Raw genomic sequence first — 16,445 nt, 5'->3', positions numbered from 1 at the left:
AAGAGAATTGAGATATAATAAATGATGACTTTTTTAGTTGAATATATTGTTTACAAATTATTATAATTCTAGACCCAATATTATGACAAACAATTTAAACGGTACGGTTTGGTGCGGTTCTTGACAAAAAAATAACCGAACCGCGTATGCAGTACGGTTTATGATCAATATTTTTAATCGCGATTTTTATAAAAATATTATGAAAAACGGTGCGGTGCAATTCAGTTTAGACGGTTCGGACGGTTAATAAAAAAATTTGATCACCCCTGGCCACAATATTCAATTTCATAAAAGAATGCACAAAGGTAACTTCATTTGCACAGCACAATCTCAGTGCAGCTTCCAACAAATCATAGATTCATCCTCTAGTATTTCCTCAAAATCCACAACCAAAGTAGCAAATGATACACACAGAAAATAAGACCCCCTCAGCAACATATTCTACTGAACAGTAACCATACATCCGAACCAGAGCCAGAACTAGAACTCATCATCATAAATGCTACACAACAACGAAATCAGCAAATTTACACACCATGTGTACTCATACAAGCCTACATGATTTACATTCTTGACCTATGTATGTATATAAGAAAAGATAATGATCCACAACTAAAGAACACAGCAAGTCTGCAAACCAACAGCTTCAAAAACCTGCACCAAATGTGAATAATCATTTTTGTCCCCAATATTATGATCAAACGAATTTAATATACATATTTATATTTAAGACTAATATCTGACACCCTTTCAAATCTTGCCATTAGTTGATATTTCCAAGCAGCCATTGTTCTCTGCTTTTTCATCGTCCTGTTGGGATGCAGTTTCCTACAGAAAAATCAGCCATTTTGTCTCATAAATGTTGACCAAAGAAAAGGAAGTGGAAAACTATTCAAAAACATAACAGTGAAAGCGTAATGTAGTTGCAATGCAAATCTCTGTTCAAAAACATGAGCGAGCAAATAAGATAGCACATCAACATATCATCAAAGATGACCTAAAAAAAGAAGAGAAAAACCTAGATATCTATGAACTTGCATGTAAACAATCATCCATAAATGCATATTATATATGACGAAATTTGTTGGTGCACAACAAAAGGCGATTCTCTAATAACAAGAAACTACCTTAGAGTCTCCTATGGTTCTTTCAACAGCAACTGTTGTTGTTACTTCTTGAATAGTGATGATTTTATCTATACATACACTGGTTTTGACTTCACTAACGGGAGTCTGATCAAATGGCACCACAACGTTATCAATCTGGGGCACACTTAATTTCTCACTCAAACTGCACAAAAAGAAAACATGAACTTGCATAGAGGATCAATATGCAGCATCAACAACATGAATTGATAGGTCTGAGAGTACCATAGGGTGGCAGCTTCTAATTCAAGTTGTGTTGACACATCTTTCTCTTTCCTTCTCTTTTTGTTACTTGGTCTTTGCTCCAGTAAGTTATCAGCACACCGTTTCAGCCACGAAAAAGAAGCAGTGATAGGTGAAGATGATTTCAGAGACTTTGTTATATCATGTTCAAACCCATTGCTAATGTTATCGTTTTGATCCAAAGCTAATTCATTTTGCGGATTCAAAAAGCTTGAAGATTTCTGAATATTTGCCTGCAAAGTGGATAGGTGCATCTCCTTTTCAGCAATGCTATCCAATCTGTCTTTCAAATCTTCCAATTTTTTCAAACTATCTATCTGAGCAAGAATCTCCTCTCTATCTGCACGTAGCAATTCCCTTTGTTTCCCCAGCTTCTCTCTCTGCACCTTAAGCTCGTCTATAGAATTATTCAGCTCTGCCCATTCCTGGTCCCTCTTCTCCCGATCCAGATTTATTTCCTTTCTTTCAGCATCCAGTCTCTTCATTTCAGAATTAACATGCTCTAGTTCCTTTTGCACAGTTTCTTTGAGAGAATTAATATGTTGGAGTTCTTTCTTTTTATCTTCCTCAATCTCCATTTCTCTTTCTTTAAGATAGCTCTCAATTTCCTCACGCCTTTTACTAACACAATTCTCCAGCTCTTCTTTCTGCAACTCCATATCGAGCAAGAAATCTGAACGTTCTTTCTGAAACTTACTGAACCACTCAGAGCGTTCATGCTCAAGTTCACTCATAAATGCTTCGCGATCACGGGAAAGTGACTCAAGATCTTGTTTATATTGATCTCTCATTGCAGTCCTCTCTGCTATCAAACTATCACGCTCATCCTTCAGAAATTTAGAGGTGATTAATTTCTCTTCAGCAATATACTCAGCTTGTCTTGCCAGCTCTTCTCTTTTCTCATCAATTGACTCCCACTCAGATTCAAATTTCGCCTTCTCTTCTTTTAAGCGTTCTGCCTCAGCATCAATTTCCTGCTTTTGAGCACTTACAGTGTCGATCTCTTCTTTGAGTCTCAATTCAAGTGCGATAAATTCATTTGTTTCACTTTTCATCGCCTTCACTTTCTCTTCTGCATCATTAATAAATTTTTTCTTCTTCTCCAGAGAATCCAAAGACCTTTGCAGGTCAATCATTTTCTGACCTGATCTCTTCTTTCTCCACTTGGAGAGAGCGTTTCTTCGATTCCAACTCTTCTTCTGCAGTGAAAAGATTCTTCTCTTTCTCTTCAACTAAACTTGACCTCTCCTCCACTTCTTTTTCACGTTCTTGAAGACGTTTTGATTCAATATCCAGTTCAAGTTCTCTTTCTGAGATATAGTCCTCTCTTTGCTTCATATCTAACTCTCTTAACTCCCATGCACGTCTCTTCGCATTCATTTCATCTTCCGTTAATTTGCGTCTATTTACCAACTCTGTCTCAAAAGCAGAGTTCTTCTTCTGAAGAGCGGCTTCATGATTAGAAATTATTTCTTGAACATTGTCCTGCAAGGTACCAATAGGAAAATTGAGGAAGGGACAGAAAGTTCCAGGGTGAATAGCATTCGCCTTCTATAATAATAATTAATCCTAAATCGGTACATGAACTAAAATGAATGTTTTGCATGTAACTTTTGAAGCACCTATACACACAAGCAAATTGCTGCTCATGCTGCATACAAAGATATCGGTACATGAACTAAAATGAATGTTTTGGATGTAACTTTTGAAGCACCTATATACACGAGCAAATTGCTGCTCATGCTGCATACACAGATATGATTACATACATACAGTGATACACTGAAATATATATATAATATATATATAAGTTCGACCGTTTGTATCCTGATTTATTTCATTTAGAGCAGTTTACTTACAGATTCTTTACTGGAAAGTTTAGCTTGTAACAGAAGTAAATCTTCCTCCTTCTTGAGAAGATCACGCTCTCTTCTGATCACAGCCTAGAACCAAGCAAAATTTTAAAATAAATTATCGTGTTAATAATCCTATATCCAAGACTTACCAATACAGGAAACAAAGAAGAGAACTAATAATGAAATATATAAGCATAATGACTTATTGGCCCAAAGAAATCGAAAATCATATGTTAACCTCCTCTCTTGCTGACAAAGAACTTGTTCTCAATTCCAGGGCTAGTTTTTCCTCATTCAGGGATCTTTGGTCTTTCTCCAAGCCTGACTTCAAATCCTCCATCTTTTTTTCAAATCTCTCCAACTCTTGAGTTCTAGTGAAGACATATTCCTCCCTCTGGTTTAGCAAGCCCTGCGCTTCAAGTAGTCTTTCTTGTGTGAGTTGCTGAGCTTTCTGCCTTTCGGATAAGGATAGCCTCTCATGCTGGATGTCTTTCTCTTTAACATCAAGCCTTCATAATAATGACAAAATGGGTGTCATCAACCACTTCAGAAAGTTAATAAATGAACTAAAAACTTACTCTGACTTCAATGTCGTCATACGCCTCCTTAGATCATCTTCACGTTCTTCAACTTCATGCAACTTCCTTTCAGCGATTCGATGGTAGCGACTCGCCTCTGATTCCAAACATTCAGCTGCTCTCCGTTTCTCCTCGGCATCTAACAACTTATTATTAGCATCTTCCACCATATTTTGTGCCTCAGCATATTTACTTTCTGCAGCAACTTTCGTCTCTGCATATTCTGCCCGCAGCTCATGCAATGTCTTCTCGATCTGAGGAAAACATTAAGTCAGGGACACATTGCGATGAACCTCAAATACTTATGCAAAGTATATATCATAACAAAATTACATTCTTAAGACATTCTTTCTCAATTCCAAGTGCCTTCCTCAGACTATCTTCCCGCTTCTTGGCACCTGCCAAATCAGAGACATGAGAAGCTTGTAACCGCTTATACTTCAGTTCAGTAGATTCGGCCACAGATTTAGCTTCCTCGAACTGTGAAAGCCACTCCTTTCTCTCCAGAATGAGAAGGCCCATGTGATGTTGGTGTTCGTATAACTATAAAAGCCAGTGCAGGTAACGTCAATGGCTAACAAATACTACACGCGTAAATACACTTACTTGCACCAATACACTCGCGGAAAAGATAAAGACATTAAAATATCCAATACAGTGAGTAATCAATGAAATATTTCCCGCTGTAATACTTGAAACCAAAAATCAAAGCATAAACTTAGCATTAATCGCTAAGAAACAAACGCTCATTTTCTTAATATTCTCTAGCAAGGAAGAACGAACAAAAACGAAAACCAGCCAATGAATCTTTCAAGTGCTAAAATTAAAACCCACTCCAGAAAATCGAGAGAATTACTAAAAAAAAGTTTTTTTAAAAAAAGAACTACTCCAAAAAATTATATCACAGGAAACACACAAGAAAGAAAACTCAAAACGTTAATTTATACCTCAGCTTCAAGTTTTGCGATGTATGCTATCAAAGCAGCTTTATCCCTCCGTTTAATGGACTCTTCATCAAAGCCTGATTCTTTCAGCCTTTTCCACAAAACTTCATCGGTCAAAGGGGTTTTCAAAGCCCTAACTGAACCTGGATTCGGAGAAAGTGCAACGGTGGCAGGTGCCCTGGGAGTCAGTGCTAACTTCTCCGTTTGAGAACTCGAGCTAGCCATCAATCGATCGAAACCCTGTAATCGCAATGCTTCAAAAAATTCCCTTTTTTCTCAAATTTCTGCTTCGAATCGCTGGAATTTGAGTTCGGTGTGGTTCTTCTGTTCAGAAAGGCGTGGACTCCACTGCCTACTTTTTCTCCTCCATTTAATTTATTTCTCCATTTTATTATGCTCCTTCGATATTCGACGCCGTTTCCGGGTTTAACAATGGGAAGTGGAATCGGGTGGGTTGTCAAAGTAATATTAAATTGAGAAGTTAATAATTATTGCCTTAATTAGATTATAAAACCCTATTTATTTATGGCAGTTGACCGAGGATTACTTACACATGCGTCAATCTTTTATTTTTTTATTTTTCCAAAAGTCAAATGCATTACTTTTCCCAAATTTAGAAGATATTATAACGTTGGCAAAAACGTTGTGTGAAACAGTTTTATATGTCGTATTTTGTGATACATATATCTTATTTGGGTCATCCATGAAAAAATATTACTTTTTATGCTAAGAGTATTACTTTTATTGTAAATATCGGTAGAGTTTACCCGTCTCACAGATAAAGATTCGTGAAATCGTCTCACAATAAACCTATTAAAAATAATGGAATGAAAGAATAATAAATATTTATTTATTTTATTAACGATATACCTTTTTCTTTTTATTTATTATTTTATTGTGAGATGAAAAAATATGTTGACAATTATCATATTAGGTTATTATTATTATTATCTATAAATATACATAGTTAAATCTATAATATATCGGGTAACTATACTCAACAATTTATGCTATATACGATGTATATGCAATAATGCAATTCATAAAAATCTCTCATGCTTTGAATTATACAAAATATATTCGAGGAGGTGATTTTTTTTAAATAAAAAACAAGCTGACGAAGGTTAAAAAAATACCAAAAAAAGACGTAAATGAGATACGAATTGCTGTTTTTTTATTTTGATGTGAAAAGGCCTCAACGATCTAGGAATTGCAATACAATAATTTCCAATTCTAGGATGTAGAATGGATATATAAAACTTATTTTATACATAAAATAATAAATAATTTATAAAATTCAAAAAAAAAATCATAAACACATGAATAATTAAAATAGATATAATATGTAATAATATATTAAAAATAATTTTATTATCATGAGAAAAGTAAGTTTATTACAACCTGATCTAAATAATATTATATATCGCAGTATGGAAAACAAATTACTTTTATCAATAATTCCAAATTATATTTTCCCAACTTTTAATGCTTATTTACATAAAAAAAAATTTATTGAACATTTTTGAAAAAATGACACCAAAATCCAGTTCGGTCGACGGTGGGTGTAAGGGCACTGCCTTGAACCAGCTGATGCATGACACGTGACAAGTACTTTCCGTTTTAAAAAAAAATGCATGAATTTATTTTTGTTTATAATTATTTGTGAATTTTGGCAAACCCTACCATGGTTTATTTTAACAAATATCAAGTTTTATTCGGTCCGCATAAGTTTTCATATCTAAAAACTGAAGACTCCATTTCCACGATTTCTCACCTCAAGCACAGAAGAATTCGATGGATACTCTCTCGAGAAGAAGGGATGTGGACAGCGTTGAAGATGCTTACTTGTGTACATTGCAGAAAAATAACCACTCCCTCCAATTAATTCAAACTGTCAATTTGAATTGTTTGGGTCAGGTCGGGTCGGGTCGACCATCATGGACGATCCGTTAATCCACTTTATTTTTTTTTACAATCACACGTTAACTCCTTCAAAAATTCACTCTAAGATGTCGGTCTTACCGGAGCAATTGCCAATCTTTTTACGTATCTGACAAAAATCATAGATTCGTCAGCATTTAATTCAGCAAATACATATCATATAATAGAAAAAAATGGTTTTAGTGATTCTTCTAAGCTACAAAAATTCATATATTTTTATACATGAGATTAGAGATATATGAACTTTAAATTTACAGCAAATCAACCTCCTTTATTGGATTTCCAGGCATTGGCATAAGAAAATCAGCAGCATAAGGGTAATCAGCCGTAGCCAAATAACTACAGCAATAGGTTCTATTACATCCAAGATGTCTTATGGTACTAAAGCAGCTGACACTTTCCCCCTGACATGACGACCAATCAGCAAGATTACCATACTAAAGAACACTTTTGAATTAAAAGTGACATAAATGTTAAGTTCAATACGAAGGGAAAAACAGACTTTAAAATCATTGGAGACAATGTCGTAAAATGTTTCGGGAGGCACAAAATCCTCGAACTGGCGCTGAGGAAGCAAGCGCCCCCAATTGAAATGTGTGGGTATTTGAGCCTCATCCATGTTGCCAGCACTGTTAAATATAATCTAATGAACATTTGTCCCAAAACCAACTGATCTTTTTAATATTGACACAATATTGGATTATAGGATCAAGCTAACACAAGAAAGATTTTCTTACTTCCGCCATATGAACCACCGAAAAGCACAACGTGGGAAGCATACACAGACAAGTTTCTTTTCAGCTCAGCGATCAATACAGCAAAATCAGCAGAGCTTGCTCAGTCCTTAAAATTGATAATATGCTAGCATTCCGATATGCCTCATCTTGATCTCTATACGGCATCGACTCCCCATATTACGGACGCTGTCATGCAACACTCTCATTGTTTAAGTGCACAGTAATTGGATTAAAAAACGATACATAATCAAAATGATTAAAAAAACGATACATAATCAATCTTTCAGAAAAAGCGATGCATAATCAAAGTGATTAAAAAAAATAAGAAAATGAGAAATAATATTTAAAAATTTTGGATTAATTTTATACGTGGTCTAACAAAAAAACTCGTGTTCACAATAATGGAAGATTTTTATTTTATTTTATAATATGACTGGAGGTATTTATTTACAAAAAAACAATTTTCTTTGTAGAAAAAGAAACTTTATTTTAATTTACTTTAATTCAAGAACAAATTATCAATAAATGAACATTCCAATAGTTAAAAACGTATTCAGTTCTTGTTTGTCTGATTTTTTTCTGCAGTTTTTGTCCAACACAAAAATGTTACTGCACTCACTGGGGCTAAACATTGAGAATCTGATACTGATATATGATATTTGAGTATTACATGTTTCAGACCTAACACTTATATATAATTTTTGAATATCCAAACATGTATAACAAATTTTGGTATTGATGACATGTATTTTTTCCAAATGAAAATTGGTACAAAAGACTAGAAATGTATTAATATATCATATTTCAGTATAAACTATTTTAAACCAAGTTTCATCCAAAAAATAATTGTTGATTAAAAAATGCAGAAACGTTGTTTGCGTGAATCAATGATTGCAAATAAAATGCAGAAACGCATATTTATTTGTGTCGTTGGGGATTTAAATGAAATCTCCTTCAATTCAAATATATTAAATAAATGAGTTCGAAAACAGTATATGAATCGTTAAACAAAATAAATTAGAATTCGTAAACATCCCATTTTCGTCACATAATTTAATTAATGAACAATACAAATTCATAAAAAAATTATTTTTATTATAAGATTTGTATTATATTATTTATTTTATAGATTGAGAATAAAATGTATATTATGAATCTAGATGTTCAGAAATTCAATTCGAAGAAGTATGAAAATTTAAACTTGAAAAAAAACACCCTTTATACTAATGGAATATTTTTTTTAGGGCAAAAACTTGTGAGACTGATCTCACGTGTCGTATTTTGTGAGACAAATCACTTATTTGGGTTATCCATGAAAAAATATTACTTTTTATGCTAAGAGTATTGCTTTTTATTGTGAATATCGGTAGGATTGACTGGTGATAAAGATATGTGAGACCGTCTTACAAGATATCTACTATTTTTTTATAAATCATCACAAGTATTTACTTCACATGAATAAAAGTGTGTTTGTTCCGAATTTTTCAGGCATTTACAACACAAGGCTTTGAACCAGTTCCTACTAATAAGATGTTAATTGACTCGTATATCAAGATTCAAGAAATCTAGAACAAAAGAGCACACTACTCACTCCATGTACAAAAATATACAAAGCGAAAAAACCATCTTGTATTCAACTAGAACATGCACAACAAAATCCTTCATAACTCCAGTTTAATTCCCATAAATAACATTCTCAGCGCAAATCCATCTTCATTACCAGAAGCAACAAGGCGATTGAAATGTCTGGCAGATTTCTTTAATGCCATCAATCCCGTTACATCGTCCAAAATGATTACTGTTAAAACTAGTGATGGACCCAAGAATTTAGCAAAAACAGATTAATGAATTTTGGCTGGCGAAATCATACATAAATAGCACACTCGATTAATTTTCTCTTTTGTTTTGGGGGTGCATGATCCAGTCCTTGAGCAAACTAAGTTGCCCCACCAACAAAACCAGCTGGTTTGAGTTTTCTTCAACAGAAATCATATGTGTATGTATGTATTTTTCCACTTCTCTCGGATCCCAAAATAACTTCAGAATAACCCATTCTTTTGTATCACCCAACTAAATCAAGCACACAAACCTCAAAAAAATTGGATCATTCCACCCAAATACGAAAGTGATTGTTTTTTAAGTATGTTTCTGTATGGCGACATAATAAAAGGTGTTCATATTTACAACATCCAATACAGAACTGCTCATGAGCAAATGAAGTTACGAGTACAAAAAGATAGTTTGCTACACAGAGAAGTACAGAAAAATCTTAGAACGTTATATAACACTCATAATCTGACTTCTAAGGATTTCTGTAACTCAAATATCATAAAAGTATATAGGTAAAGTACCTTCAGAAGCCATGCTTTCTTTTTTTCTGAATCTTGCCTGTAGAGAAGGAACTCAACAGATACCGCGAATTACTAAGTTCACGAGGAATAGCAGCACCAGATAATTTCAAAATTTCAACCAACTCAGGAAATAGTTTGTTATTGTCATCATTCACAAAGACAATTGCTGTACCAGATTCCCCTCTTCGAGACGCTCTTCCAATCTGGTGAACATACTCCTTGATCGAATTTGGAATGTCAAATACAATCACCTGCCTCACTGGAAGAAGATCAACTCCTCGACCCAAAACCCCCGTGGCCACTACCACATCGACCTCACCAACCAAAAACGACCTCACTATATCTCTCCTCTCCTTCATCGGTTTTTCTCCGTGAATTGATAGAGCTTTGATTCCAGTTGCTATTGTAATTGCTTCAGAAAGAAATCTGCCCCCAGTCTTGAATCCACAAACACCACAACGGGGGGCTTAAAATGATCATTGCTTGTCAAAATGTCAAAAAGCTTCAGCTTCTTTTTCTTGGACTCAACCCAAATCAAAATCTGTTTCACAGCCTCATTAGGCTCGTTCGGCTTTCCGAGTGAGATATAAGCAATATCCCTCGCCAATGAGTTTGCCACCTTCGCCACTTGTTTTGAAATGGTAGCGGAGTACATTAACACTTGGGGCTGTGATAAAGCCCTAAAAATTTGCATTACTTGCTCGTAAAATCCCTGTTCTACCATCCAATCCACCTCGTCAAGAACAAGAATTGATATGCTATCTAACTCGAAATCATGCTTGGTTAACAGATCAATCAATCTTCCAGGGGTTCCCACAATCATCGACACCCCTTACTTGATACGATAGACTTGTCCTGCCATTGCCTCACCACCAACAACTAATGCCGTCTTAAAGGGCAAACCCTCGCCAAGCAACTTAGCTCGTTCCTCAACTTGAATACAGAGTTCTCTAGTTGGAGTGAGAATCAACGCCAGCGGTTTTTGTGGGTTGTTTTTAACTTTTACACAATGAGAAACTATAGGAACCAGAAAAGAACCAGTTTTTCCTGATCCAGTCTCAGCAGAGACAAGGATGCTCTGGCCGATTAATGCAGTTGGGATGGCTTGCATTTGTACAGGCGTTGGCATCTCAAATCCTTCAGCTTCTAAGTTTTGCATGAGCTTCTGAGGAAGATCAAAAGAACTAAAAGACAAAATAGGTTTCGGAATCGAATCTCCACGTACACAGATCTCAAGTTTTTCCCTGAGCAGATCAGTCTGGTAATTGGTGAGACATTGAGGTCTCGGCTCGTTATTCCCATCCTGAACATAGTAGCACTCATCGGTTGCTGGTAGTTTCACCAAAGGTCGTTGTGCAGGTAAAGACCGTGATTCTTCCAGCAGGTAGAGTAGTCTCTTCTTACACTCAAGACTGCAAATATCATCATCAGTTTCATTACATATGTATTCACCATATCGTCCACATATAACACACTGATACTCCCCTGGTAAAGCTTCTCTTTGCTCCCAACATCTCTCTTTCACCTCATTCCCTGCATCAAACATTACAAGGATAATAATAAAACAATGAATCAACATCTTAAATAGACCAGTACCCTCATTCAACAACCTGTTCAACAAATCACACATCTCACTCAGCATAACCGTAAATTTAGATATTAGGCACATAGGCCACCAATTGAAAACCAAGTATTATGACTCTTGCCAAAGCATAGAAAAGCTTAAACCAAGAGGGAACCCTTTTTCTCATGGTAGGTAGAGGGGTTCTTTTTGAAACTATGGGTTAATCCCATGCCTCTCCCAGTCATCGAAGAGGCTAATTTTCATCCATGAAACAAGATGTGCTGTGATCATAACTAATAAATAAACAGAGAATGACTACATAAAAAAGTTACACATAGAATTAAATCTCATTACAACAAGCACCGAAAAGTAAGGTATTAAAACCTAGAAGATGGGTAACTTTGAATTTCAGACAATAATAATAATAAAGCCCACGAAAACATAACACAACGAAATCAGGGCCCTAACGGTCAAATATATTTCCGCACCCTTCAAATTAGAGAAACGTAGGTGCCGCAATCCCCAAGAATTCTTAATTTCCCGGATTAAAAACAATAACATCACCTGAAGCTTGATCGTCATCGGCATTGGCAGCTAGAGAACTTTCACACGGATCACCCATTTTTCACCACTTTCAATATTTTCACACAATTAACAAAGCGAACTCAAAAACGAAGAATTTCTGATTAAAACTTTGAGAAACCGTTCACCAAAAATTATATTAGATTTGCTGCGTGTTACCTCTCCGGTTTAAAAACAAGCAAGAAACTATGGACGGCGGTTCATATCAGTTTAGGGTCGAAAGAGAACAAATAGTAAAGCCCAATTAGCAAAGCCCAAGTTCTAATATCAATGAAACTCATAAAGCCCGTGATTGAAAGTTGAGTGTGTGGCCCATTTGTGTCTAGCAAAGACACGTGTCATATATTTATTAGCTATATTTACATTCGGGTTCTATAATAATGGTCTGCCTATAGTTAAAATGATTGTCATCATTTATCATTTCAATTCACGAGTTACTAACAATTACCCAATTGTTAAGACAAAAACCTGTGTGATACGTTCTCATGGGTCATATTTTGTGAGACAGATCTTTTATTTGGGTTATCCATGAAAAAGTATTACTTTTATACTAAGATTATTACTTTTTATTGTGAATATCGGTAGGGTTGACCCGTCTCACCGATAAAGATTCGTAATACCGTCTCACAAGAGACCTACTCAATTGTTAATGAGTTCGGGTGTAATTTTATATTTATTTTGGTTAGATATTGAATTGGGCATCAAGGGTTTTTTCGATTATTGTTTTTATTCGAGCAACTTGGATCTATTTCTTTTTAATGTATCGATGCATATATTAGACTAGAAAATTAAAAATATGGTGTGAATTTTGGATAGCTATTATTTGTTTGAAAAAATTATTTTGTATATAAGTGAGGTATGATAGATATAGCCAAAAGAATAATTTCACCTCATTATCATAACTAGAAAAAGGCAATAGATTTCATTAACACACGCATTACGACAAAAGTGATTTTTCCCAGCTATGCTCAAGAAAAGCACGCCGCAAATATTATTGTTTACGGCGTGTCTTTCCATGTGCACTGTTAATTATTTTATATCTAATATATAAAACCACAACGTGCAATTTTTGTACACCGTAAATAGTTATTTCTACTCTGATACACACAAAAAAATTTGTATATAATTTGAAAAATGTAGCCAAAAGTATGATTTCACATCATTATCATGATGGAAAGCAAGAGATTTCATTAAGACTTGGATAAATCATTCTTGAAATATCAAAATTTATATGTTAACTTCTGAACATAATTTTATCTCGTATTTCATGTATATATGGATATCAATGAAATGTCTCCAATAAGAGAAAATAATTTGATCACAAATTAACCAAAACCCAATTATACATTGGGGAAAAAAAGAAAAAAAAAAAAGAAAAGAAAAGAAGAAGAAAGTGAAATTGGAATTGTTGCCAATATATTATCGATCTCGTTCACAATCACGATCACTAGAGGATAGATGAAGTATCCATTTTTTAAGTAATATTCTCCTCGAGTCCTTGACTGAAAAATTATGCAAAAAACCATTGCTAATATTCTTGCTTTGGTGATCTATGGCATCGACAAAAGATTTCAACCTTTGCATTGCGAGATTTAGTGTCTCCTCCGACATATTAGCGAAACAAATCCTGAACCAACCGGGTTCGACGCAGTGGCACGACGACCCCGGTGAAATGTTCAACCCTACTTCGTACACTATCTTCTTCCACAGCTCCATTTCTGCTTCAAAAGTGTTGAAACCCAAAAGATGTCTCATGTCTACCCAAGAAAATAGTCCCGCATTGCTTTCCAGGCACGAAATCCCGGCATCTTCCAGCCCTCGAACGAGCATTTTGTGCCGGTTTTCGAGCCTTTTTTTATTCTCGACAACGTATTTCCTGGCAAACTTTTTGTCCGAAAGCATCGCGGACAGAAGATACTGTGTTTGCGAAGAAACCAGTCCGAAACTCGACATTTTGGTGGCCGTCGCCACAACCGTGGGGTTGTTTGAATATATTGCTCCAACCCGGAAACCCGGAAGACCAAGATCCTTTGACAGACTGTACACAATGTGAACCCGGTTCCAAACTTCTGTATCCACGCAGTTCCGGTCCATAAGAACCTTCATCACACTGACAAAGCTTGGGGAGTTAAAAACGGTGCCAGAATATATCTCGTCGCTGATTAGATGAATATCTTTCAACTTGATGAAGTTGATTAAAAGATTCAGTTCTTCGTCGCTCATGGTTATTCCTAGCGGATTCGAAGGATTCGTGACTAGTACTCCCTTAACCTTGAGATTACGCGTTTGTGCCGTGTGGTAGGCTTCTTCAAGAGCTGTTTTTGTGATTCTGAATCCGTTTGAGCTAGTACATTGTATCGGTACGATTTCGACTCCAGTTCGCCATTTAAGATCTCTGTCAAAGCTGCACATATTAAGTGTATTTGGATAATTAGTACAAGAACTTGCAACCAAGATAATAATAATTTTCTTAAAAATTTGATACATTTATTAATTTGTAGCGAGAGCTACATGTGGTCCTTAAATCATATTTGTTTAGTACGTACGTGTGTCTGACATCGATGATTTTTTCTTTCTTTGACAAAATAAATTTTAATGGAGTTAATATCAAACTTTTAAGCAAATATATATTTCTGTAGATATAGGATATATAATAGCTAGGGCGTCGTCATTATAACTACATAAGCTTGAAAATGTTTACTTTTTGGTAAGTGTGGTACTCCATCAATTATCAAACAAAAAGTCAAAACTAGTATTTAGTTAGCTGGTCCAACATTGATAGCAAAGTAATCTAATAATGAAATTTGAAGTTAAGAAGAAAAATATACACGTACGTACCCTGGATAGTATGGAGCGGGGAGAAGAAAAGCATCGCCCGGCTCGGCGAGGCAAAAAACGAGAGCTTCGTTGGCGGAGGTGGCCCCGGCGGTGAGTACTAGGTTTTTTGGATCAAAACCCACTTTGTTTCCTCGGATTTCTGCCATAAATTGTGCCAAAGCCTGTGCACGTACATACAAATATATACTTCATATTTATTAATTGATCATGCGTGTATTGATGTTATATAAATTCATGGTATAGATCAATACTATGCAAAATGCATGCTCACATTCTTGAAAGCAGGAAGACCATGATAATCCTGAAAGAGAGCAAGCTCTCTAAAAATGGACTCCCCATTTCTACTGAAACTTGCTGCATCTGGATTTTCCGCGAGCCACGATTCGAGTAAATCGAAAGAGAGCTGTACACAACATAAAAACAAAGAAAAAGAGAGTCTCGATAAGATAAATAAACCAAAAAAAGAAAAAAAAAACCAATATTCCCCCAAAAAATGTAACCTGATTCTCTGCAAGACCCATCTGAATAATTCCATTGGGGTTTCGGACCTCATGGTACGGATTCTTCTCGTACTCCTGCCATCCCAGAAAGTAGGAGGAATCTTGGCCGTGAGATTCGCACGTGGCTTTCCTCGACAGATTCATTTTCTAATTCCCTCGAAAAAAAGCTTGACTAAACTTATGAAAGTTCCAAAAAATGGCACTCTTCGAAGAGATTTTAATCTGTCAAAATCCGAACTTGGTGTGTGAAATCTTAGAGAGAGAAAATGCTTGAGATTCTTGGAATGGAACGACATCGGGATTCCCATGTATATATAGAGAGAGCAGTACGAGTACTGAAGTCATTTTCTTGCCCCCTCTTTTTGTCACGTGTTCGATTTGCGAACCCCACGCGCTTGCCAGTCCAATTTTAATTTAAGTCACGCTCCTTTTAAATAAATCCGTGTAATCTGTGTGTATGAAGTGTAAATCAAAGTTGGTGGTTAATTAATTAGTTAGTAGTTATTATTGCCAATAATATTTAATGTGCATCAATCGATGTCACGTTTAGTTGGATAAGCACGAGTTGATTTGGCATTGCTTCCACCTATAAATTAGAAAACATTAAAAAAATAATTAGGAACTGTAAACCTAAGTTTTACTTTTATCAAAACTTCTAATAATTTGAAAAGTACAAAAATTTATATGAGATGGTTCAAGGATCGTATTTTGTGAAATTGATAACTTATTTGGGTCATTCATAAAAAAATATTACTTTTTATGTTAAGAATATCAGTAGGGTTGACCCGTATCACATATAAATATTCGTGAGAGCGTCTCACAAGAGACTTACTATTTGAAAAGTTCCAACAAGGTGTGTAATTATAGGGAGTATTTTAATTGTTATAGATGGCTCCACAAAAAGTCCAATCAGAGAAAACAAAAAACCGGGATCTTTGTTTTTAATATATGAGAGACCGAGAAGTCAGGAGATATCGGCGTGAGAAACCAACTTGGGTAAAGGAGGTGTGTTTATAAAAACCATCATTGGGTATGTGATACCAGGAAAGTTGATAGGATTACTACATGCTCGTACAAACCCGAGCTCTTTGCTTGGCTTGGACATAATAAGAAGACCAAGATGATGATTGAAAACCCTGTCCACCGGTGGTCTAGGGACCGGAATC

At 35.4% G+C, this 16,445-nt stretch overlaps 2 protein-coding genes and 1 pseudogene across 2 annotated transcripts; all 3 read right to left on the bottom strand.

The window, feature by feature from the left end:
• Window positions 1-314: 314 nt before the first annotated feature.
• LOC142530812 (uncharacterized) lies at window positions 315-5,153 on the bottom strand. Its single transcript, XM_075636658.1, is given in 10 exon segments — window positions 315-654; window positions 762-828; window positions 1,128-1,290; window positions 1,371-2,530; window positions 2,532-2,873; window positions 3,248-3,331; window positions 3,483-3,753; window positions 3,823-4,076; window positions 4,156-4,365; window positions 4,770-5,153. Coding segments are annotated over 10 exon segments (2,781 nt in total). The 5' UTR covers window positions 4,992-5,153; the 3' UTR covers window positions 315-646.
• A 4,468-nt stretch (window positions 5,154-9,621) lies between these two features.
• LOC142530816 (DEAD-box ATP-dependent RNA helicase 41-like) lies at window positions 9,622-12,142 on the bottom strand (annotated as a pseudogene).
• A 1,124-nt stretch (window positions 12,143-13,266) lies between these two features.
• On the bottom strand, window positions 13,267-15,554 carry LOC142530821 (1-aminocyclopropane-1-carboxylate synthase 3-like). Its single transcript, XM_075636669.1, has 4 exons — window positions 15,280-15,554; window positions 15,051-15,182; window positions 14,780-14,940; window positions 13,267-14,345 (listed from the first exon to the last, which is right to left on the bottom strand). The coding sequence occupies exons 1-4, from the start codon at window positions 15,421-15,423 to the stop codon at window positions 13,361-13,363; spliced, it is 1,422 nt and encodes a 473-aa protein (XP_075492784.1). The 5' UTR covers window positions 15,424-15,554; the 3' UTR covers window positions 13,267-13,360.
• Window positions 15,555-16,445: the final 891 nt, after the last annotated feature.

This window comes from Primulina tabacum, chromosome 17 (genome assembly GCF_025594145.1).
Source record: "Primulina tabacum isolate GXHZ01 chromosome 17, ASM2559414v2, whole genome shotgun sequence".
Classification (NCBI taxonomy): domain Eukaryota; kingdom Viridiplantae; phylum Streptophyta; class Magnoliopsida; order Lamiales; family Gesneriaceae; genus Primulina; species Primulina tabacum.
This window is presented reverse-complemented; position numbering and strand designations above follow the sequence as displayed.

Bases quoted from the DNA above. Each gene is read 5' to 3' on its own strand.
- LOC142530821 (XM_075636669.1), bottom strand. From the start codon at position 15,423: ATGAATCTGTCGAGGAAAGCCACGTGCGAATCTCACGGCCAAGATTCC. The intron at 15,183-15,279 runs GTTACATTTTTT...TGTTGTGTACAG, and splicing joins TGGGTCTTGCAGAGAATCAG to CTCTCTTTCGATTTACTCGA. The intron at 14,346-14,779 runs GTACGTACGTGT...TAATATGTGCAG, and splicing joins CCCGCTCCATACTATCCAGG to CTTTGACAGAGATCTTAAAT.